The sequence below is a fragment of the Leptonychotes weddellii genome, chromosome 6 (genome assembly GCF_054177405.1).
Source record: "Leptonychotes weddellii isolate Sample4059 chromosome 6, ASM5417740v2, whole genome shotgun sequence".
In the NCBI taxonomy this organism is placed as follows: Eukaryota; Metazoa; Chordata; class Mammalia; order Carnivora; family Phocidae; genus Leptonychotes; species Leptonychotes weddellii.
Window position 1 is genome coordinate 25948431 of NC_138374.1, and position 24980 is coordinate 25973410.

The 24980-nt window shown below is 44.9% G+C and overlaps 1 protein-coding gene across 3 annotated transcripts in view; it reads left to right on the forward strand.

Moving 5' to 3' along the window:
* DNMBP (dynamin binding protein) overlaps positions 1-24980 on the forward strand; it is a 45347-nt gene that overhangs the window by 16675 nt on the left and 3692 nt on the right. Inside the window, exons 2-13 of one of the 3 annotated variants that reach the window (XM_081823653.1) lie at positions 5813-6006; positions 6859-6958; positions 10236-10383; positions 10975-10992; positions 11332-11531; positions 13291-13421; positions 14385-14489; positions 17799-17927; positions 19161-19493; positions 20171-20350; positions 21936-22134; positions 24190-24737. In XM_081823653.1, the coding sequence (XP_081679779.1) occupies positions 5813-6006; positions 6859-6958; positions 10236-10383; positions 10975-10992; positions 11332-11531; positions 13291-13421; positions 14385-14489; positions 17799-17927; positions 19161-19493; positions 20171-20350; positions 21936-22134; positions 24190-24737 (2285 nt within the window). The remainder of the gene's footprint in view (positions 1-5812; positions 6007-6858; positions 6959-10235; positions 10384-10974; positions 10993-11331; positions 11532-13290; positions 13422-14384; positions 14490-17798; positions 17928-19160; positions 19494-20170; positions 20351-21935; positions 22135-24189; positions 24738-24980) is intronic. The other 2 variants (XM_081823655.1, XM_081823654.1) reach the window with 2 other exon arrangements.

The following is a 24980-nucleotide window of genomic DNA, read 5'->3' on the forward strand; positions in this document are numbered from 1 at the left end:
TAAGTACCTGTTAAAATGTGAAGCTAAGAGTTGCTGCACTAGCCGGCCCAGGGAGGCCACAGCGTGGCTCTCCAGCCGGGGCCTCGCAGGGGGCCTCACGGCCAGAGAGGGGCTGCTCCAGCCGCAGCGGGAAGGGCTCTTTACCCAAGGCTGCCATCTCTGAGGTTGCCCAGACTTCACCAGTAGAGGTGTTTCTTAGTTAGCATGACACTTGATTTTCAGTTACTGGTGCGACATTGATTCTTGTGAGATTGAGAAGTGCTGACTCAGCGCCTGCAGAACCTCCTGCCCCAAATCCAGCCCCTGTCCTGAGGCAGCTTTTCTTTTTGCTCTCTTTGCCCTTTTCTCTCTTTCTGGGTTTGTTTTTGTTTTTGTTTTGTTTTGTTTTTACAAAGTGGCCTCTTTTTCTGCAACTTTCCTTTCCTTGGTTTCTTTCAAAGTGTAAGTGTTTGTGAGCTGTGAGCAGGCCTCCCAGTCCCTGTAAATCCCTCTGTGCTGTTCTTGCCGCGATGGGCCCAGCCCGCTGAGATCTGCATTCTGATGGCTGTGGGGTAAGGTCCCCAAAGTAGGAGGTCCGGGTCCCTGGGCAAAGCCCCAGCCTGGGGGGAGGGGTGCTGCAGAAAGCCAGGTCCCAGGGCAGGCAAAGCAGACAAGTGCCACCCACTTCACAGCATGGCCTCGTAAGTGAGAGACGGATGGGCCTTCAGAATCCTTCCCTAAAAAGAGCATCCTCCAAAACAAAGCTTAGTAGGGGTTGGCAAAGTGAGAATACTACTCTTGGATTAAAAACTCCTGAAGTGAAATTGTGACTGTTTGAGGACCAGGAAAGGGAGAGGAGAGGGGAAGGTGTTGAGCCTGAGCAAAGCTGGGCTGCAGCCTGCAGCTCGTTCCCCTCAGGAGGATTCCAGCTCCATCCTTTAGAACCGGCCCTGCCGTGATAGCCCTGGGGGACTTGGGCAATTCATATGTAAATGTGGGAAAGCCTGGGGGAAATGCCTACCCTATTCAAAGGATTTGGGGGTTGCGGAGCATTCCAGAGCTCTGGGAAGATTCTGCTCCGCCTGTTACCCTGGGACCCACACGTCCTCCCCCACCAGCCGTGGCCTTTTGGCACCGCAGGTGCGTCCCGGGACGCGGGAGACCGCGGCGGCAGGTGGGGCAGCCTGAGCCGCTGGGGACCTTGCTGGCAGGTCAGAGATTTTCCCCACCAAACCCAGAGCCAGCTTTCAGAGGAAGGCCAGAAGTGAGTGGCTTTTCTCTGTGACTCTGCTTTTAAAGGGTGGCTTGTGGAGTTGCGGGAAGCTGCGGGTTCCTTGGACCCCTTCCTTACCACGCCGAGGAAGGAGCCTGGGGACACGCACTAACATGCGGGGTGGGGGTCTCTCGAGAGGGGGTAGAATCGGAACTTTGTGGGGGTGCTGGGACCGGGAAGGGGGAACAAAAGGGAAAAACAACCCCGCACAAATTGTCTGATCAGAGAGAGTAAATCTGTGCCATCAGCTTTGGCTCCGGCTCCTAAATTCCTCCAGGGCCATCCCTGCAAGAAGGTGGGAGCTGGTCTGCACACTGCAGTGTAGGCTGGTACTGGCCTCAGCCTCCTCCATGTGCTTCCTCAGCTTTTATTGTTCTTAGAGAAAAGTGGAGTGTTCCAGTGTCTGGACAGAGCATTTCTACTCGGTGCATTTTACCTCAATCTGGTGCAGACAGCATGTTCTCACCCATGGTGGGGAAAGAACTAACTTGTGTCGAGTTATTACCTTGTTTATTCCCTCAACAGCTTGGCAGAGCAGGCACTATTACCCTCATTTTACAGATGAGGACGTTGAGGCCCAGAGGTCAAAGTGGCCTTTGCTGGGGTTCCCCAGCTCAAGCAGGGTAGAGCAAGATTCCAAGCCTGTCTCCGCTGCAGCTAACTGAGGGAGGAGGCCACCTTCTCTCACTCGGTCGTCCCAGATCCTGAAATTTTAGATCAGACTTTTTCCTTAGGATGTATTTGGAATAATGGAAAAAGGGTTTTACATTTGGAGTCATTTCAAGCCAGATATTTCTAGTTTGACGTAATCTTGAGAATTAATATGTCTCTAGAGCTTGAGGGTCACCTACATCTTCAGAAACATGTAGAATTTTGTCAAAATTGCAGATACCTTCCACAGGGATTTTAAATCATGCTAAATAAAGTGTTTTTGGTTTTGTTTTAAAGGCAGTCCAAGAGTTTATACATGCACCTGCAAAAAAAAAAAAAAAGCATCATGCTGTTAGTTTAAAAGAATTGTTACCATTTCTTTTTTCTCTTTTAATAAAAATAAAAATCCGAGTTTCTTAGTGTAGGTTGCTGGCTTTTGATTGACAAATACTTGGTGGTATTTTAAGCTTTCAACTGTTATAATTAATAGAACTTTGATTCCTGAGATAGAATAGTTTCCAGGGAATTTTCAAGATTTGAGGCATATAAACCCCTGACCTTTTCTAGTTGAGATTCCAGGCTAGGGAGGCAAAATGGTACAGGATTAAGTGCAGAGGATTTGGATTGAAATACATTTAGATTAAAATTCCAGAACTGCCATTTACTCACTACATAACCTGGGACAAGTTGGTCAGCCTCTCAAAACCCAGGTTTTCTATTAAATCAAGTAATAATACAACTTGAGAGTTTTGACATGAATATTAAATAAGTTCAGGGACATAAGTATGTAAAGCGCATTGCCCGTGGTAGGAATTCAGTAAATGTTCTCCCTTTCAGAGCTTTTTAGTCCTGTATTAAAAATGAGTGTCTTCTAAAAATAACATATCATTATACGTTGTATGCCTGAAGTGAATATTATGTCAATTATCCCTAAATAAAGAAGGTAATAAATTTTAAAAATGAGTTTCTCTTCTCAACTTGCCACTTATGAAACCATATTTGTCAGTGAGATCCTATTGCTTGAAATTGCAAAGAAAATTTGAAACAAGGCTATTGAAAATAAATTTTACATATGCTACAATTAATTTGGGATTATGATTTAGCACTCTAGTGCAATAAGAGTTATGCTTGAAATTTTGTCATTCATTCTACCAAAAGAAGTTTAAGAAAGATATTTTCCGATTGTCCTTTTTTTTTTTTTTAAGATTTATTTATTTGACAGAGACACAGCGAGAGAGCGAACACAAGCAGGGGGAGTGGGAGCGGGAACACAAGCAGGGGGAGTGGGAGAGGGCGAAGCAGGCTTCCCGCTGATCAGGGAGCCCAATGTGGGGCTCGATCCCAGGTCCCTGGGATCATGACCCGAGCCGGAGGCAGACGCTTAACGACTGAGCCACCGAGGTGGCCCCGATTATGTCTTTTTAAACTTTATTTTGAATAATACAAAATTTACACATATTGCAGTAGTACAAAGAACCTCCTGTATATCCTTTATTCACATCCATCCATGTTTAACATTTTGTTGGGTTTTGTGTTCATTCTCTCTACACACACACACACACACACACACACACTTTTTTCTGACTGAGTGTAGGTTGCATATATCATGTCCTTTCGTAAGCTTCCGTGTGTATTTTGTATGAACCATGGATGTCCTACATGACCACATAGATTTGCCACTTTAGGAAATTTTTCACTGATTTAATCGTTTATCTAACTTACAGTCTATATTACAACTTCACCAATTGCCCTAGTAATGTCCTTTGTAGCAATTTTTTCCCCCAGATCAGGACTCAGTTCCTATTCACACATGGCATTTATTTGTCATCTTCTCAGTCATCTTTGATTGGGGACTGTCTCCCAGGCTTGTCTTTCTTTCCTTCTTTTTTTAAGTAAACTGTACACCCAGTGGGGGGCTCAAACTCATGACCCCAAGATCAAGAGTCACAGGCTCCACAGATGGAGTCAGCCATCCAGGAGCCCCTCTTCGTCTTTCATAACATGACATTTTGAAGAATACAGATCCTCAGTTTGCATGTGTCTGATGTTTCCTCAAGATTTGTTTCAGATTATGCATTTTTGACTGGGATACCATGTCAGGGATATTGGGTTGTTTCCAGATATGACAAGTGAAAAGACATGATGTCTGTTTGCCCTTTATTGATGATGTGAATTTTGTTTACTCAGTGATCATATTCTCCCTTTCTCCACTATATATAGTCACTATTTTTCATTTTTGTAATTAATAAGTAATTTGTAATAACTAACTCAAAATTGTGCAAATATGTTATCAATATGAATTCATGGATTGTTAGTTTAGTCAAGGGATTATAGTCCATTGCTGTGCTTATTTACTTTGATACTCAAATTGTACCAGATTTGGCCAATGGGAGCCCCTTGAAGCTGGCTCCATGCCTTTTGGAAATACCTCCATCATGTTGGGCACTTTCTTCTTTTCTGCCATTAGATGTTTCTGGTTCACCTATGCTGTCCTTGCCCCAATCTTGGAATTAGCTATTTCTCCAAGGAATTCTGGTTTCTTTTAGTGGAGAGTGGTTTTTAGAAACCAGAATCTGGGTGCATTCTTTTTTCAACATTGGAATTCCTAGGTTCTTAGAGAAGGAGCAGTGGGGAAGATTTTTGAAGACTGAAATCTGATGTGAAAGCCTAGTTTTCCATAAGTAGTGTAAACGTGTGTTTTTGCTTCTTAGATCTGCTAAAAATATTCTTGTGATCACACCCAGATTAGTATATTTACTTAACCAAAATTGTAGTTTTTTTTAAGTGGATCTTAAGGAATTTGAAATAAACTGAACAGAGATTGCTTCATTGTTGGAATTTTTTTCAAGTGTTTATTTTAGTGTTTAATGTTTATTTTAAATGAACAAATGCCATCCCATCTTTATAAATCTCACCATAGCTAACTAATGGGTAATTGTAAAAGCTAATGACAAGGTACATATTTGTTTTCGTTTTTAGATCATACGGTGTGGTTCTACAGATGTTCTTTTGATTGATAATATCCTTAAAAAGAATTTCATCTTTGGGGCGTCTGGGTGGCTCAGTCGTTAAGCATCTGCCTTCAGCTCAGGTCGTGGTCCCAGGGCCCTGGGATCCAGCCCCGCATTGGGCTCCCTGCTCTGCGGGAAGCCTGCTTCTCCCTTTCCCACTCCCCCTGCTTGTGTTCCCTCTCTCACTGTGTCTCTCTCTGTCAAATAAATAAATAAAAATCTTTTAAAAAAAAAAAAAAGGACTTCATCTTCCTAGTACCTTTGTATCTTCTAGGGCATTTGAAATAACAAGGTGCCCAAGTCTTTACTAATGTTTCAATAGGGAGAATCTAAATAATTTTTGTATATTTCATTGTGGATTTTCATCATCCATCACAGTGACTGGAACACAGTAGGCCCTGTAGTCACCCAGTTCTCAGGTAATTCTTATCTAACTCTCGTCTTCTCCTTAGTTGGCACTGTGATGTCCCCCATAATATTCTTTTTAATATTGCTGTATCAGTGTTTAACTTGCAGCTTGGTATTTCTGCTGCTGACCTCATGCATTGGGTTTTTTACCTAATTAAGTGAAAGCAATTCTTTGTAAGAACAGTGCCTCTCTCAGCCTCTTCCCTAAGAGGTTGTGGACAGTGATTTGTCCTCCTGAAATGGGCCAGCTATTCTTTTTTAGGACAAGTTCAAGAAATGTTATCACACAGATGACAGAAGTTCTCTTTGCAGAAACGGCTTTCTCAGCCCTTCATCTGTTCGTAATTAGAACTGACGTGCGATCAGATTTCCTGGTGGTTGACAGTGACGAGACTTTGGTTCTCAAGGAATGTGTTCTTTTCAGCCTGAACTATTGAAGAATCTTGCTTTCACACCCAGAGCCGCCGACCAGTTCTCTCTTCCCTTCTAGAAATGACGCTGCTCTCCTCCCAGTCTTCATCACCAGTGGCCCTTCCTGGGTCCGTGTACACTGAAAACCCAGAGCAGAGGATGCTGGAGAAAAGAGCCAAGGTGATAGAAGAACTCCTCCAGACGGAAAGAGACTACATTCGGGATCTGGAAATGTGCATCGAGCACATCATGGTGCCCCTGCAGCAGGCACAGGTGGGAGCTGTGAGAGCAAGTTCGCTTTACCGAGAACGTGATTCCCCCAGCCTGGAGCGCTAGGGTGTGGGCGCGTCCACCGCAAGGGTTACTGGGTTTGAAATAAACGCTGTACGGCTGCTGCTCTTAACTGCAGGGCCCTGATGTGCCTGTCATCAGCTTAAGCTTTCAGCGTCCTGTCACTTCTCAAGACTACTGTTAACTTGCCAGACTTGCTGCAGTAGCTCCCAGGACATGTCCTGCTTCCGTGGCTCCTAAAGACACTCCTAGGCAGTCTGGGTGGTCATGGCATTGGGACGGTGGCCTAATAATGAAGTCTGGGGATGATGGGTTCGGTGGCTCTCGCACCTGACGGTACAGCGTTTATTCAGGAAACCCTGCCCGTCAGGTGTGTACCAGCTACTTGTCTAGATGCTGGAGGTAGGGAAAAAAGGTTAACAGCCTCCTGGGGGGATTTACTGTCCTTACTGCTTGTTACTAGACCATCTGGGCCTGGCTTGGGTTTGTACTTCTAGAACACTCACTCCTAAGAACTAGTATAGGAAGTGGGCACTGCCATCAGATTTTGGGTACTGCGTGGGAATTTGTATCCCAACATAATTCGAGACCAGACTGGTAACAGTCCTTTTATTAAGGTAGTGGGGGAGGGGGTCGAGCAGAGAGTAATTGGATCAGGGACAAAGAGTGACACTAGAGATAATGTTGGCATGCTTCTCTCCTGGAATCTTGGTGACAGTGAGTGAAGCTGACTTTGAACAGTTTTGTACCATCCTTGAAGAGATGTTCCTAGTATGAATGGCATGCCATTAATTTCATTTCCATGCATCTTTACGTTTTGTTTCCCTTTCTCAGATACCAAACATCGACTTTGAAGGACTTTTTGGAAATATGCAGATGGTGATTAAGGTCTCAAAGCAGTTATTGGCTGATCTGGAAATCAGCGATGCTGTAGGTATGAGCTCCTGCCATTGCTTCAGAAGTGGCTTCCCCACCCCCCCCACTTTTTGTTAAACTTCACGGGTAGGAGGTAAGGGGTGAAGCAGCCTTGCTGGTTCTAAGTGGGAAAATGAAGTTCTAGCTACTTAGTTCAGAGGTCACTTGGCCGTCTGCTTCTCCTTTTATCTACAACCTACTTTGAGGTGCCACAGGGTGTTAGCAATAGAAGAGATTTTAGGTGTTGCATAGCGTGAGTTTTCCAGACCGAAGGTTGCAGCCTGTTGGTGGGTCATGAGATCACTAGAGCAAGTTGCACCCGGTATATACTTTTTTCAATAAAATAAAATAGAAAATATCAGAATGTACTATAAAGAATAAGCACAGCTACAGCTTTTTGACACTCATGTCAACTCTACATATAAGTATACTGAGTCATGATTTAAAATGTTTTCGCTCGTGTGGGTCATTGTTAAGAATGTTTGAAAAACAGTCATCTGTTTTTAATCAACAAAGGAACTGTATTAGTTATCTATTGCCATGTAACAAATTATACCAAACCTTAGCAGCTTTAAATCAGAAACATGTATTATGCCACAGTGCCTGTGGCCCAGGACTCCAGGAGTGGCTTAGCTGGGCAGCTCTGGCTCAGCATCTCTCCTGAGGTGGGGGTCAAGCTGTTGGCCTGGACTACCATCCTCTGGGGCTCACAGATCCACTTCCGAGGAAGCCCACTCAGCTCCTCAGGCCCTCGTTCCTTGCCTTTGAGTGTCTCCATGGACTGTCCTCAGGACATGGCTGCTGGCTTTCCCCAGTGAGTGATCCAAGAGGGACAGAAGACTCAAGATGGGAGACCCACAATGTCTTCTCTAACCTGATCTGGATATGACACACTGTCACTTCTGCCATATTCTGTTGGTCACACAGACCAGCTCTGGTACAACATGGGAAGGGACATCCTACCATTTTGCTGTTTTCCTGGAATCATGGTCACAGGATGCTACCGCAGTTCTAGCCATCCCCCTACACACATGACAACATCCAGCAGAAGGGAGAAGTGACCCTGTGTCATTTAAGAGTGAGCAGAGCTTTCCCAGTGCTCCCCTGTCAGCTTTCTCTTTATTTCTCATTGGCCAGAACTGGGTCACGTGCATATGCCTAAGCTGATGACTGAAAAGGAGAATGGGGTCATGATGTTGGCTTACACTAGGCAGTGTTTACCTGACTCACCTGGGAGGGGAACGGACACAGGAAAGCTTTGGCGAGCCACTAGCAAAAGGCAGGTGGGCATGAATTACATAAGCAGTGTTTGGGGAGGTCAAGTTTATTTTAATATATTTCTTTGTTTTTTATTTTAATATAGTTCTAATTTAACTTATTTTTAATACATTCCCGTGGCACACAGAAAGTTACAAAGAACTATTTAATGAAAAGGCTCTTACCCATTCCCTAGCCACCAGCTCTTCAAACCAGAAGCACCCAGGGTTATTAGTTTTCTTCCGTTGCCTTCCAGAGAGTTTATTATATACCAGCAATTACATACATATTTTCTCTACCCTGGGCCCCCATCTCCATTTTTTTTTTAAATCACACAAGTGGTAAGGAATTATTCAAACTGTTCTACACGAAGCCTTCTCCCACTCCCCCCTCAACCCTTAACAATGTACCTTCCAAGCAGTTTTATGAGCCAGGAATAGAAATGGAAAAGTATACGGAGAGGGGGATAACTCAGCAAAAAAATCAGGGTAATGCAGGGTGCTGGCGAAAGCAGCGCGGAACTCGCATTAGTAGTCTGACTGGGGAAGGATTCTAAGTGCAGGCAGGACAGGATTTAGTGAGGGAGGAGAGAATGGGACGTGCTCAGGGCTTGGCTGAGTAAGGAGATGAGAAAAAAGCACCAGGAGACTCTGGGTACGTAGTATTTTAAATTATTTTACACCTATCTCACAGAAAGAAATCTGTTTTACATCGTGACCCAGGATTCGTGTGTGTGTGTGTGTGTGTGTGCGCGCACGTGTGTGTGCTTGGACTGTGTCCAGCATTGCCTGAGATTTTCTTTTCTGTGCCATTTTATTTCCCCAAAGTGCTGAATGTGACCCACAAAGTAGATCGCATGACCCATTTATGGGTTGTGACCCCCAGTTTGAAGAACGCTGGAAATTTAGGTGGCGCTTTGCTAGCTGGTCACTGATGTAGAGCTGGGGGCACGGCAGCAGCATGCTCACGACAGTTCTGGGAGGTTCTGGGAATGTCGGTAGGGAAGGGTACAAAGGAGTAACGTGAGAGAAGACGGCAGGCGGGTATCGGATATAAGGACTAGGGACGTTGGTGGTCAGGGCTCCCAGGGTGGTCCTGAAGGTCAGGAAGGCAGCCAGCCTGGGGCGCCGCCGAGCCTGCTGAGCTGCGGGGAAAGGCAGAAGCGAGGCTGCCCCGGGGAGGGCAGCGTGAGTGGGATGTTTGTGAAAAAAGTCCCGTTTCTGTCGCAGAAAGAAGCAGTGATTAAAGATGTAGATTTCATATAAATGAAAACTGATCTACGCAAAAACAGAGCGTTCCCTAGGACAGCGCATGGGGAGCAGAGCAGTTGGGTTCTGTGCAGGGGTTTCTGCCCAGAGCCGCTTGTAGGAAGGGGGTTAGTAGGGCAGCGCTGAGCGGGGTCATGTTTTAAGAGAGGAGCTCAAGGGCGAGCCGACCTTGATGAGTAGTACAAGCTGAAGCAGGAAGGACCAAGGAATTGGCAGAGGAAGAGCCGTTAGGCTGATTATTAGATTTATAGCTACGTTTTGCTGTTTAATGCTTTAGAAGAAGTACACATGTTACTCTGTCACAGATTTGTTGTGTTTTTTTTATATTATAGGTATTTTAATATAATAAACTTCATTTATAGTCCTGTGTATTTAATTCATGCACAAAGAAAAGGTTAGAAACTGCTGCCTCCCTGTGGTTTCCCTGGGGCTTGGAGAGTGAGGGGCCCTTACGCTTCTGATCTTCTGTGGGGAGCACTTGCAGATCCCTTTGCCTGACTGGAAAGGGACTGGAGGCGGTTTCTGGGGCCAGCTGTGTGTGTGTGGGGGGGCGCTCTGAAAAATAAATATGTGATGACATGGTTCTCTTAAATTTTGCTTTAAATAAATATAATTCTGAGCTATTTCATGGAAATTATAAATTGGGTAATTAGTCTCATTATCATTTCTTGCGATAGTATTTAACTGATAAATGTTTGGTTATCTACCTCACGTTGAAGCTACTGAGAAGAAAGTTACTAAAAACACTGTATGTTTACGTATATTCTAAAGGGCCTGTGTTTCTCGATCACCGGGACGAGCTTGAGGGAACATACAAGGTTTACTGCCAGAATCACGATGAAGCCATTTCACTGCTGGAAATCTATGAGAAGGATGAGAAGATCCAGAAGCATCTTCAGGACTCCTTGGCAGATCTCAAGTAGGAGTTTTGACCTCACTGCACTTCCATCATAATTCTTTATTCTGCCGTTGAGAACTCAGTCCGTGCATAGGTCTAGACTTCTTGTGACATCTATCTTATTTTAATCATAAATGATATGTTATTAAAGGTCCTGTTATGTAACTTGCTCTTCTCTCATCATACTGCCTTTTCCCTTGAAAATCTTCAGTGGCTTCCCGCTTCATATCTGTAGATACAAAGTATTAAATTAGCATTTCAGGTAAGAAGGAGTCAGGGAGATAGTTTGCTCCAAACAAATAAGAGCATAGGTAAAAAGACCCAATTCACTTATTCTTGACCTTCAGGTGAGATTCTCCTGGACTTAGGCAGGTTATAAGGATACAATATATGTCTGAGTAGATCATAGGGAAGTTAGGGGCTTACTAACTTTTTAATGAACTAGATATGCCTCCATAGATATTCATAATTTCCCTTTATCCCATGTGATTTTATTTGCCCAACTGATAGGCATTAGTTGGACTACTATATCCTGTGAAGAATGTGAAAATCGGCATTTAGCATTACCTCTAAGCAGCTGTCTGTTTTCTTTTCATGCTCGCTGCCCTGTAGGAGCCTGTACACAGAATGGTAAGTCCCTCGCCCTTGATGCACATGCTCATTTCTTTTATTTTCTTCCCTAATAGAGAGAAGCCTAGAAGTAGACCTCCTTTGCTGTATTTTTCTCCATAGTGCTTACCACCAAGTGACACTTGCTACAATGTTTGTTGCCTCTCTCCTTCCTCTACTAAATCCCTAGCACCTACAACAGCACCTGGTATTTATTAGGTGCCCAGAAAATATTTGCTGAATGAATGAAATTGTAAAGGAGGATGAGAGAACAGAGCTATATTTAAGAATCACAAACATTACCAATAGGCCCTATATTACTGACATTTGATTAAAAGTCTCTTTTTCCTTCTCTGTTAGGGGATGCACAAATTACATTAACCTGGGCTCCTTCCTCATCAAACCGGTCCAGAGGGTAATGCGCTACCCACTGCTACTCATGGAGTTGCTGAATTCCACCCCAGAATCCCACCCTGATAAAGGGCCCTTAACCAGTGCAGTCCTTGCAGTCAAGGAGATCAACGTGAACATTAATGAATATAAACGTCGAAAGGACCTGGGTAAGAAAAGCGTACTTGCTGAAAAGAATGCTGTCCCCCTCCAAAGAATTATGCCTTCACCAGAGAAGGGCAAGACAGAGGGTGGGTAATAGGGCTCTGCTGTAGAAACGGTGGCAGAATGGGGGGAAATAGGGTAGGAAAAAGCAAGCAATAACATAATGAAAGTACAACCGTGGAATATTGGAAGTAAGGCATCTGTGATCAAACTTGTAGCAATGAGAGTCTTTCCCACGGATACAGAGTGGCTCGTTCAGGCACTGGTGATTGCTTTCTCCGCTCGCTCACGGAAGGCAAGCCTTTTCAACCCGTGCTTAGACTTGTTTTCCTGCATGTCGTGTTGGATGTTTTACTACCTCCACTTAAGTTAGGGCTTTTCCTCCTCTTTCAGAAAACCCCCATTTGCCCAGTCTCTGGGTCACGTGACTCCTCTCTGGTCTGAGCCCCGCCCCCAGCACTGAACTGAACCATTTCTTTTCTCTTTCATCAAACCTCTTGTGAGGCTCTAATTTGAACCCTCGATCAGTATAGCATGGTAACCATGCTAAATTGATTGGTTAGTCACATCCTCAAAGAATCTGTAATATAGTATAACCTCTTTCTGTACCTTCTACCCACCACGTCACCCACATTGGTATGCTATGTTGACTGTGCTCTTAAAGCCCTCAGGCCATTTAGTCCTTTGTCTTGGTTCCTATCTCCTTTCTTCTCCCTCTCTCTTTTAAATTTATTTCTTTCATTTATTTTTCTTAAAGATTTTATTTATTTGAGAGAGAGGGAGTGAGAGAGCACAAGGTGGGGAGGGTCAGAGGGAGAAGCAGACTCCCCGCTGAGTGGGGAGCCTGATGTGAGGCTCGATCCTGGGACTCTAGGATCATGACCTGAGCCGAAGGCAGACACTTAAACACTGAGCCACCCAGGCACCTTTTAAAATTTAAATTCAGTTAATTAATATATAGTGTATTATTAGTTTCAGAGGTACAGTTCAGTGATTCATCAGTCTTATATAACACCCAGTGCTCATCACATCACGTGCCCTCCTTAATGCCCATCATCCAGTTACCCTGTCCCCCCACCCCCCGCCCCTCCAGCAACCCTCAGTTTGTTTCCCATAGTTAGGAGTCTTTTATGGTTTGTCTCCCTCTCTGATTCTTATCTCCTAGTGTAATGTCTTCATCTCCTGTAACAATAAAGTGTGCCTTTGTAGTGCCACCCAGTCTTGTCCTTGTGACCCTTCTGATGTCTCCTGACTTTTCTAGAGATTGTGCCTAAGATATGACACAGTAGTTGATCACGACTCCTGTATAGCATTTTACTATATGAGACAATTGGATATAAATATCTCATTTGTACACGAGACCATATAAGATGGTCTTATAAAGCAAGTAGTGTTCCTCTCTACATTTTATTGGAGAAGAAAATGAGGCTCAGAGGAGTTAAGTGACTTCTGGAAGGCCACACCTTGATGAAATGACAGACCTGGGCATGGAGCTCAGAGGTTTCCTGGACTCCAAATCTTAGATTCTTCTCCTGACCCCTCTGCTCCCTTTCCTCCTAACCACCTCCAGTCTGTGCCATCTCTGTGCTTCGTCAAGTATCCTGTCTGCCCATAATGGTGATTTCCATTCATGTTTTGTCTCTACTCAGTTATAAGCTCATTGAAACTGAGCACTACCTCTAGTTTGGGTTGTTGATCTCATTTTGTGGCTCATTTTGTAGTCTGTCCATGCTCAGAGAAGGGCTTTCTTGACTCACTCCCTAGTCCTCAAGTACCGAAAGGGTGATGAAGACAGCCTCATGGAGAAAATTTCCAAACTGAACATCCATTCCATCATCAAGAAATCCAACCGCGTTAGCAGTCACCTGAAGCACCTCACTGGCTTTGCTCCACAGGTGAGATTCCCACCCTTGAAGGTTTGGTACATCTTCAGCAATGTTTTGGGGTTTCCACAGGGCAACCTGCATGGTATCGATTGGCATGATTCATCTCTTAGTACCTCTTTCGGTGTTTGCCAGCTGGTGGATGCAGGACCCGGCAGCTGCTATGTATGGGAATCCCCCCTCCCAGCCCTCCACCCTGCCGTGGTGAGCGGCTTACAGTGCGTGCAGAGGCAAATCAGGAGGCCAAATCGGTCACCGAATAATAGTTATTGTGGTTTCAGACACCCATGAGGAGCTTGTGATGTATCTGGGGACACCAAGTCGTAGACATGAAGCTAGAAGGGATTTAAGAGATCACCGTAGTTCGACACAACATGTCACAAATTGAAAAAAACGTAAAGGCTGTGAAACTGAGTAATTTGGAAACATCTGAATTGCTGAGGGTGGATCTGGAGTCACCAGGCTTCGTTCTATAGCATGTAGTCAGTATGTAGTCAGTGGGAAGTAGCAGCTAGAAAACAATCAGCTGCTAAGTGTTGCAGTTTGTTCTCTGTATGCTCTAGTACTTAGGAAAACAGGAGTTGCATGAGAGCAAGCTTCATGCTGACGAGATTTAATCTAAGCCAAAAAGAAAGGGGGTAGTTTGGCACAGGGACAGGGCATACCAGGCAAGGGGACAGCTCGAGCCATGGCACTGGTGGTCACTGGGGACAGGAAGAGAGCATCTGACCAGAGCAAAGCATGTCTTCCCATCAGGAGCAGAGCAAGTAAGGTGTGAAGGCAAGAGAGCCCGGGTATATTTTGGAGATCTTTCAAGGTCACATAGAGATGTTTAAATTCAATTCACTATGATTTGGGGAAACATCAAAGGCTTAAAATTTAGACAAAAGGTATTTTTAAGTAAGATTCTTTTGCCAATAGGATAGATTGAGGGAGAATCCAGATCTGCTAACAGCACTTGTTTATTTTGAACAGATCAAAGATGAAGCATTTGAAGAAACAGAAAAGAACTTCCGAATGCAAGAAAGATTGATCAAATCTTTTATCCGGGACCTGTCTCTCTACCTTCAGCATATCCGGGTGAGTGAAGGCAGCACTCTGCTTAGAATCACATAGGGTGTAATTCTGTCCATTTTCCTGCACGTCAGCATATTATGGGATGCGTGTTGAATAATCTGGACTCAGATGACCACTGTGCCCTGACATACTTGTTCCTGGGAGTCCGGTTGTTTATTTAAGAGGTGACAGCATTTGGAAGATGAGCTTCTGAATGAATCCTAGAGCAGCCCGGCTCCTTCCTTCCTCCCGTGGTCACCAACCTTCCCATCACCTTTTTCTTACTGTCTCCTCTGTCCAGTTATTCGTGAAGCACTTGTCACAGTTCATTTTGTAAAGATCATTTCAAAGATCGAATAATACGATAATGGTTCCCATTGGAGGCACACTTTCTCATAATAATGTTAATTTCCATCAAATTTAGTTGCTGTACGCAAGGCCTCTAAAGTTGTTAGAACCGTGAATAGGTCTGGAGAGCTGGCGGGTCTGAGGAGGTCAGGCGGTTTTTGCTTCATAGTCAGAGGTGGGACTAGACTCCTTTCTGTTTGGGTCTCTCCTTCCCCCATGGGCGTCACAGAATGGTGTTTATGTAAGCATATCATGTACTCTTGTCCCTCACACATGAAAATCTCTTCCTGACAGCTTTCGTAAAAAGAGATCCTCTGCTTTTTTTAAAAAAAAAAAAAAATTTTTTTTTTAAATTAAGGAAAATGGTACAAATTCAAAAGGTACCAAAGGAATAAGTAAAAAGTGAAAATAATTCTTCCTCCAACCCGTCTCCTAGGCACCTTCTAGAGACACAGTCTGCATTTATCAGATTCTTCTCTCATCAGAGATAATCGTGTGTGTATGTGTGTATGTGTGGGGGAGAGAGAGAGAGAGATACACACTGTTGAGCATCTTGGGTTTTGCACATAATAGTATTTTGGAAGTCATTCTATACCTCTGCACACAGAACTTTTTTTTTTTTAAACAATTGCACCAGTATGTAATGATATGGATGTGCCATAATATACTTAACTTGTCCCCTATTGATGGACATTTATTTGTTGTTGGCAAACGATTAGATATATTGGCACAAGAATATCCTTGTAGATACATCATTTTCTGATCTATGAGAGTATATCTGAAGACCAGAGTACTGGATTTGCTGAGCCAAATCATACAGCATGTAGACATTGTACCAGGGAAGACTCCCTATCAGTAGTGAATGAAATGATTTCCCAATCCCTTACTAACACACAGTGTTACCAAAATCAAAATGTCTCCTCTTTGCAAGATAGGTTAAAAATGCTATTTGCATGTAGTTTAAATTTGCATTCCTTATGAATGAAGTTGAGGATATTTTCCTATCTTTAAGTCATTATATTCCTTTTTCTGTTGATTTGTCTATACTTTGAGGCGCTTATTTATTGATTTGATGATCTTTTTCTTACTGACCTGTAGTACCTCTGTATAGTTGGAGAAAATAGAATAGCCCTTTGTGTATGATAATGGTTTACAACTATTTCTCCCTCAGTTTGTTGACTTTTGAGTTTACTTAAATGTTTTCCTCGTGTAGAAAATTTTTAGGTTTGCATGGTCTGAACTTTTTTATGGCTTCTTAGATCTATGTTATACTTAAAAAGGTCTTTCCTCTTCCAAGGTAATAAGTATCTCCCAGGTTTTAGTATTTTTATTATTTCATTTTTTAAAGTTGAAGTCATTGATCTAGCTGGAATTTAGTGTATAAGATTGAGGTAGGGATCCAGTGTGATTTTTTTTTTCCACCTGCTTTTCCAATTGTCATAATTTATTAAATAATCCCCATGATTTGAAATGCCCCCTACATTTCCCACATGCCCCTGAATAGCAAAACTCTTTCCCTTCATGTTTTAAGTATATAATTAGGTAAAAATTAGGGTTTATAAAACTTTTTAAGAGCACATTGGCTTAAAGTGAGAGATTTGGCAAAAACAATGTTGATACAACTCCCAAGTGTATTCCCTGGTCTAGGACATTCCCTTACAATTAATTCCTCTACTTTCGATACCCTCCTATTGGGTGTTTTCTCCCCATGTTTTCTAAATGTGTAGCAAGCATATACCTGACTCCTCAGCTCTTAAAAGGACTATTGCCACAGTAGTGCGTGGGCCATAATGGAACATGGACAGCCATTTGATGGGCAGGTCAGTTTGGTTCTGATAGCTAACCAGAAATGAAGGAAGAAGATGTTGAACAGTTTCATCACTGACATAAAGTGAAAAGCCCTGCCAAATAAAATTAGCTGGATCCACTAAGAGAGAGCGAGCTGTCAAGAACATAAGCTGAGGGACATTGACTGTACTTTGGTATCTACATTGACGTGTGGACTACTATTTTGAGACTTCACGACATTTTTTTTTAAAGAATATAAGAGGACATCACGTTTCACATTCATTCTTCCACTCAGGAGGAATTAGGAAGATGACACAATTTATCCTTCTGACAAAACACGATGTCTACACATACAGGCATAGGACTTAAAGACAAGAGATCTGCCAATGTCATAAAATAAAATGTTGTAAAATCAAACCAGTGAATGAGGCACTGATGTATTTTGCTTAGGGACTTCATTTGCCCTTGAAATATATGAATGGAGTTTTGGGTACCTTTAGATTTTATTTGGATTAATAGCGAAATAATGGGTATTCCCCTAACTTAAACTAAAGAAGGTGAGAACCCAGCATTGTTTAAGTAGCCAGAGAAAACAGCCTGGGGTTTAAAACCTGTCAGGATCCGTCCAGAAGAGTTTACTATGCATTCACTTATTTATTCATTTAGTCAGCAAATGATAATTGAGTCAGCGAACAACACAGACAAAAATCCCTGCCCTCCGGGAGTTTACATGTTATTAGGGGGTTGCGGGAGGGGATAGAGACAGTGCCCAAACGTTAGTAAGTTATGTTGTCTGCAGTGACAAAGGACAGAGCAGTCAGGTGCGCCTGAGTGCAGGAAGGGGGTCGTGGCCAGCTGTCTTTGAGATGGTGACAGCATGAGCCGACACTTGTAGGAGAGGTGATCACTAATTATCATCATCCTGCAGGAATCATCTTGACTCAAATTAGGAACATAAAGAAATGCTAAAGAGCCTATAAAACCCCTCACCATTTTTTTCTATAAGTAAGAGTCTTAGGCTTTTCTCTGTTCCTCATAAATCATAGTTTATGAGAATGTGCTTATTTCAAAGCTAAAATACTGCGCTAGAAAGAAAATTTTTAATTATGGACCCCTTTTGTCCCATTCTGCTATCCAGGATGAATGGTGACGGCTAGAAAGTTCTGTCTGACTGCATTTGTTTCTAACCGGCTCTAGGAATCGGCGTGTGTGAAAGTGGTGGCTGCTGTGAGCATGTGGGATGTGTGCATGGAGAAGGGACACAGAGACTTGGAGCAGTTCGAGAAGGTGCATCGCTACATCAGTGACCAGCTCTTCACACATTTCGTAAGTGACTCTTTCTTCCACCCTCTTTTCATAGGGTGGCCTTCTTCCTGGGGTTCTCGGACATCCAGGTTGTGGAAAAGTTAATTCCACAGAAGACATGCCATGTGCATCAGGAATACCAGTCATCCTCTAGCTCTATCCATATTGGGGTTTTATATTCAGAACAATGGCTTTTAATTGGTTAAAAGGACAGGTTGGGCCTCTGTTATTCAAAGAGATTTTTTATAGCTTGTGATCAGTCTAGTTTGAAGAGACAGAGGAAAACTGGGAAATTTCATCTGGTATCACTGTTGACAACTCTGATGAAAACAACTATAGGAGTACTAACTTAGAAAGGAATATTTAGTAGTTTCGAAGTTAACCAATGGATCTTTGAGATGGCATGTGCTTCCTTATAAAGACAGTACTAAAGGTCAAATTGTTCTGGCAATTCTAAACATAGATGTGGAATTGTTTGATGATGAGGAGAAAGAGATGAGTGGGGTTTGAAGGTTTCTTGGAAATTTTTGGATGGCTTGAAGCTGAAGAAAGCATTTATTCACACTTGGGGAACTTACAGGTGTTCTAACAACAGCATCTTACTAAAAGTAATGTACCAAGTACCTATTTATGTTCTTTATGTGGCAATATCCTGCCCCTCAATGTCTGTCCTTCTAAACAAAGAGAAAACAAAGAGAAAAATCTTTTGAAAAGTAGAAACAGGTGTTAACAAGTAGTTATGATTAGAAAAGGTATTATGGGTGTACAAAAGCTTCTCTACCTCAAGCCATGTAGACCTGTGCACATAGAGGTGATACCGGACAAACTGTCCCATTATCAACTATGGAGCTCAGGTGAGCCCAGCATATTTTGCAGACTCTTTGGCATGTGCATATGATTGGTGAAGGTTTTAAACTGAGAAGTTTTGTAAGATGTGTGAGTCCATCTGGTGCTGGGTAAGTAGAATGCCGTTCGATCTGCATGGGTTTAGCTTGTGTGCTGGGAGCAAAGCAGGTGGTACAGGGTATCACAAATCAGCCTGAAGGGTATTTCAGAGAAGGACAAATATATGCAGTGACGGGTGCGGGTGTTCACTGGACTTACCGTGGTGATGGTTCTGCAATATATACAAATACTGAATCATTATGTTGTATGTACACCTGAACCTGATGTTATGTCTGTTATTTCTCAATTAAAAACCATAAATATGGGATACGGGACAACTGAGCCACGTGGATTTTCTTGTCCCCACAGAAGGAGAGGACAGAGCGGCTTGTCATCTCTCCCCTCAATCAGCTGCTGAGCATGTTCACAGGGCCCCACAAGCTGGTGCAGAAACGCTTCGATAAGCTTCTGGACTTCTACAACTGCACGGAACGGGCAGAGAAGCTAAAGGACAAGAAGACTCTGGAGGAGCTGCAGTCGGCCCGGAACAACTACGAGGCCCTGAACGCGCAGCTGCTGGACGAGCTGCCCAAGTTCCAGCAGTTTGCCCAGGGGCTCTTCACTAACTGCGTACACGGCTACGCCGAGGCCCACTGTGACTTCGTGCGCCGGGCGCTGGAGCAGCTGAAGCCGCTGCTGTCGGTGCGTGTGCGGCGCCGGCGGGCCGGCTCTCCCTCCGTCCGGCCGTCCCTCTGTTCGTCCATCCCTCCATCTGCCCCTCTGCCCGTCTCTCCGCCCGTCTGTCCCTCCGTGCATCCCTCCGTCCATCCCTCCGTCCGTCCATCCCTCCGGCCGACCCCCGTCTTCCCCTCCGCCCGTCCGTCCCTCCGTCTGTCAGTCCATCTGTCCATCATCCCTCTGGCCGACCCTCCGTGTGTCCCTCCACCCGTCCGGCTGACCTTCCGCCCGACCCTCCGTCTGTCCCTCTGCCCGTCCATCCCTCCATCTGTCCCTCCGCCCCTCCCTCCGGCCGACCCTTCGCCCCCCGCCCCCGCGGAGGAGTCTCTGAGGCTCTCCTGGTGTCTTTCTGGGAGTGCGCATTTGGGTTGCTTGAGAAATTCTTCGCACTAGAGATTAAATGGGTCCTTGGTCAAGCCCCTCCGAATTCTCCGTCCCTTGCCGGTGCCTGTGGCTTCTAAGCCCAGCCCCAACCCCTCCCCCCCTGCCCCCGCCGGGTGGCCCGCCTGCGGTCGTGCCCAGTAACCCGCCCAGTAACGGGGAGCTGGGTGACAGGGAGCTGAGCCCGAGCCGCCCGTCAGGCCTGCGGGCTTGCGTCATCTCTCTCCTCTCTCTCTCTCTGCCCTGCCCGCCGACTCCAGTCACTTAAAGTCGCCGGCAGAGAGGGGAACCTTACCACCGTCTTCCATGAGGAGCACAGCAGGGTCCTGCAGCAGCTCCAGGTTTTCACCTTCTTCCCAGAGTCGCTTCCGGCTGCCAGGAAGCCGTTTGAGAGGAAGACCACCGACCGTCCGGCGGCCCGGAAGCCGCTGCTGGGGCTGGTGAGTGGGGGGCCGCACGGGGGGCTTGGGGGAGAGTGGGGACTGTGGGCGGCTCAGGCCCGGCCCGGAGGGGGACTTGCCCCGTGTCCCGGGCAGGCCGCTTAGCCTCCTGCCGTCTCCAGGACCTGGTATCGTGCTTACATCATCGAGCTCTTACCAGGTTCAAATGAGTTCATATGCGTGAAGCACTTAGAAATTACCTGGCACATAGTGAGCACTGTACAGATAAGCTATCATCGCTACCAGTGATGCACCCAGCTCTGTCCACCGATGAGCAGCTTCACAGGAGTTTTAATATCTTATAATAATGCCGAATAAAGGTCATGGAGTTCCCTCATCTGTCCTGGGCTCCTTCTCTCAGTATTCCCGTGCATCACGGCTGCTAAGGCTAGGGACTGCCAGTAGCTTTTTCACACTCGATATGCACCTCAAAATACCTTCTGAAAAGCCTTCTCAGATTTTAGTCTGTACAGTGAATGCAGTTCCTGAAGGATTCATATTAATACTTTAACCAGTTAATTAAGGAAACTGATTTAAGGGTATGTCAATTTTGCCAGGCTTCCCCGTGTTGGATCATGTATTGGAAAAGGTAATTATCTGGGGTGCCAGGGTGGCTCAGTCTGCTGGGCATCTGCCTTTGGCTCGGGTTATGAACCCGGGGTCCTAGGATCAGACCCCGAGTCGGGCTCCCCGCTCAGTGGGAATCTGCTTCTCCCTCTCCCTCTGTCTGCCGCTCCCCCTGCTTGTGTGCTCTCACTCGCTCGCTCTCCATCAAATAAATAAAATCTTTAAAAAAAAAAAAAAAAAAGGAGAAAGAAAAGGTAATTATCTGATACATGGCCAAACCGTTCATGGCTGACTGCTTTCTTACCTGGAGTTACATTCTTTTAGAACTCAATTTTTCCGTATTTTGAAAAGTCGAGGCCACAATCGAAAAGGTTATTGATCTCTGTTTACAACATTTTGCTCCATATAATCTCATAGACATTAATTTATATTAGCTTTGAAAGGGAGAATCAAATTTATTATTACTTTTATTTTTTATAATTTTTACAAATAGTAATTGTTTTTATAGATGGGGAAGTCAAGATAAAGAAAGTCTCAGTTTTTTCAATTCATATAGCAAAATAGAAGAAGATCTTGTAATATTACTTAGATATTTTGACTCTTTTGGTGGTACTTTTTTTGGAAGATTTTATTTTTAAGTAATCTCTACACCCAGTGTGGGGCTTGAACTCACAACCCCGAGATCAGGAGTCGCGCGCTTTACCATCTGGGCCAGCCAGGCGCCCCACGTGGCACTTTAATCACATTTTTTTGGTCACAAGATAAACAGATGTGAAACTAAGTGTGTGTTAAATTTTCTTAATAGCTACCAAGGCACTAAAACATGAACTAAGATCATGATTTTTACCCAGCCACATGGACTGACTCAGGCACAAAAACATCCAACGGGAGTAGCGAGTGGCTGGCTGTCATTGCCCCCATTTCTGAGACTCAGACTGTGAGTTGGGATTATATATGGCCGCTGGGCTGGTGGCCAGGGAGGGCTTTTGTTGATTGCATCTCTTGTGTTGCCTTTCAGCCAAGTTACATGCTACAGTCGGAAGAACTCCGGGCCTCCCTTCTGGCAAGGTATCCCCCTGAAAAACTCTTCCAAGCAGAACGGAACTTCAATGCAGCTCAAGACTTAGATGTCTCACTTCTGGAAGGTGACCTGGTGGGCGTAATCAAAAAAAAGGACCCCATGGGCAGTCAGAACCGCTGGCTGATTGACAATGGAGGTAGGAATGCTACACCTCAGATTACTCTTAACTCTGAATGAGGAAAAAGTTATTTCTGGCTGTACCCGAATCCTGTCTAGGCCAAAAAAAAAAAAAAAAAGTCTTTGCTTAAAGGGGAAAAATAACCTTACAAGTTCTATCCATCTTGGGAGAGTGTAGTGCCCAAGTCATTACCAAAACAAAACCTGTCTTTGGTTTTGGTTTTATTTGTACAAATTCCAGAGAGGGCTCCATTTCTTACCTTGCAGGATCTTGCCATGCTTTACAGCTCTTCCAGGCCGTGCTTACTGGGGCCTGAGTCCTCTCAGCCTGTTCTAAGAGAACCCCAAAATAAGCTGCCCTCTTCCAAGCTCTGTAAATGGGTTTTGAGAGTGTGTGAATTTAAAACCTGTAAGAAAGGATTTTTTGTTTGCTTTTTGAGTTTTTTGTTCCATAATGGTTTTACCTCATGACTGGGAATGATTTTAAAAATAGCTTATAGCTTTTTCTAGTGGGGGGGGCTTGGGGAGGGTTGTTGGGTACAGAATTTAAAGAAAAGTAACAAGAATAATAATCCATGTAATTTCTCCCCGATTCCAAAAATCCAGAAAGCTCTGAAAAACAAAGGGCTTTTTTTCCAGAACTCATTTGCCAGAACCTTCCCTGATCTGAACTTATTTAGTAGCAAAATCCAAGCAAAGTGTTATGAGGCTGTTTATAATTGTTACTTCTCTCTTTTGATGTGAATAGTCATACATTATAGAAACATTAATGGGTTTAATTTCGAGGCAGTGACCCAGACCCTGCTGGGGATGTCATGCCAAAAACCGTATAGTACTTGATTACTTTTCCCAAATTCAGAAAGTCTGAATTCCAAAATCCATCTGGCCCTCAGCATTTTAAATAAGCATTTTAAATAAGGACTGTGGGCCTATACAATAAACATCTCTGTTCACACTACTGGAATGGAAAATTGTGCCATTCTCATTTTGAAAGTATTTTGTGACTCCCATCACCCCCATCCCTTCCCGCTTACCCAAAAGAATGGAGATTGGCAGTGGGGAAGGAAAGCAAGGATGGAGGGTGATGGGCAGGGGAAACCGCTGATGGGTTCACAGAAGGACTCCTAGTAACGATCCAGGCTCTTCAAGAAGCTGTTTTACCCTTGGGGCTTTTATCTACACCATCCTGGTGAGTGGTGGCAGGAAGCCCACAATATTAGGATCAGCTGTTAGACCCTCTACTCCTCACCATCTGCCCAGGCCCCCCCCCACCCCCATTCAGCAGATGTAACAGAAGTGTTTTTAGGTACAGAAAACACATTGAAGATGAAGACGGAGATGGCCCTTGCTCGCATGAAGGTTACCTGCTCTGGGTCCCTGCCTTCACAGATACTTCTTTCTTAATAGTATCAAAAAATGTTTCCGTGGATCAAGGATTTCAGTCTTTTATGTTTAAAAGTTTGAGCTGAGGGCCCTCTCTGTCATCATCTTAGGCAATTTATTAAAGTGATCATGTGCTGTGCGTGTGTTGTGTACATACTAACCCCTACAAACCGCTTCCTACCTTGGACTGTTCTCACGATATGCCCACCACGTTCCCAGACCAGAAGCAGAGATTCAAGTGCTCTGGATGGCAAAAGGGCCAGCGGCCATCTCTGAGGGGCAAAATCCCTTTTTCCATCCTCAGTGTATCTGAACACATCCTTAGTTAAGTCTCTCCTAGCCTTTGTTTCCATGATGCAGATATCCTGTTAAATTTTCTTCACATGCTCATTCTCAAACCCAGGGCCATTTTATTACTGTCCCCTTGAATCTCCGCAGGGGCTCACGTCCCTCATGTGTTAGGCGGTCGGTTAGGCCAGGCGGTTAGGCGCTGCCAGGTAGCCACAGAGTTGCGTCTACACCCGCCCACGGTGTCCCCTGGGATTGAGGGTCTCATCTTTTTTGTCCCTAGGCATCTTGTTTTGTGTCTCTCACTACTGACCTAGCTTTTCAACCATAGTTTTTTCTCTGTTGACTCCGCCCGCCATCCCTTCCATTAAAAGCCCTTCGTGTTGATTTTTCCGCCCCGTAGTCAGCACAGGCTTTGTGTACAGCTCCTTCCTGAAGCCCTACAATGCCCGCCGCAGCCAGTCTGACGCCTTCCTTGGCAGCCACTCCTCCACCGAGTCGGAGCCCGGCGGCTCCTCTCCCGGGTTCCCACGGCGGAACTGCAGCAGCACCTTGACCTTCAATCCCAGCAGCATGGCTGTGTCCTTCAGCTCAGGGTCCTGTCAGAAACAGCCTCAAGATGCCACTTCATTGAAGGAACCGGACCAGGAAACTGCCAGTGCATCCTTAAACTTGGGTTGTTCGGAGAGCAGTCCTTCCAGATGCCCCACAGACCCAGATTCCAGCTCCCAGCCCAGGTCATGGGATTTTCCGGAGGCAGCCAGAGACATTCACCAGCCCGCCCCTGCCCTCAGGAGCTCCAGAAACTCGAGGCATCCAGAAACGGTTGGTCACTCCCTACCAGGGCGAAATGGGCAGGGAAAAGACCTCATGAAAGGGTGCACAAGAACGACCCAGTGTCTGGAAGACAAAAATGAAGAACCAGAAAGCAGGGAGGCAGAAGGCAACCAGGTAAGTGCTCCCTGGTCTCGAGTGTTGGGTGGTAGGTGTAGGAGTGGGGGAGTCCGAGGCACGAGTCCAGTCCCAGGGCCTGGGTGGTGATCTGGACTGAGCTCACGGACAAGTCTTAGAAAGCCCACATGGAAACTCGCTCTAAGAGTGAGCACCTCCAGGGCGCCTGGGTGGCTCAGTCATTAAGCGTCTGCCTTCAGCTCAGGTCGTGATCCCAGCGTCCTGGGATCGAGCCCCGCATCC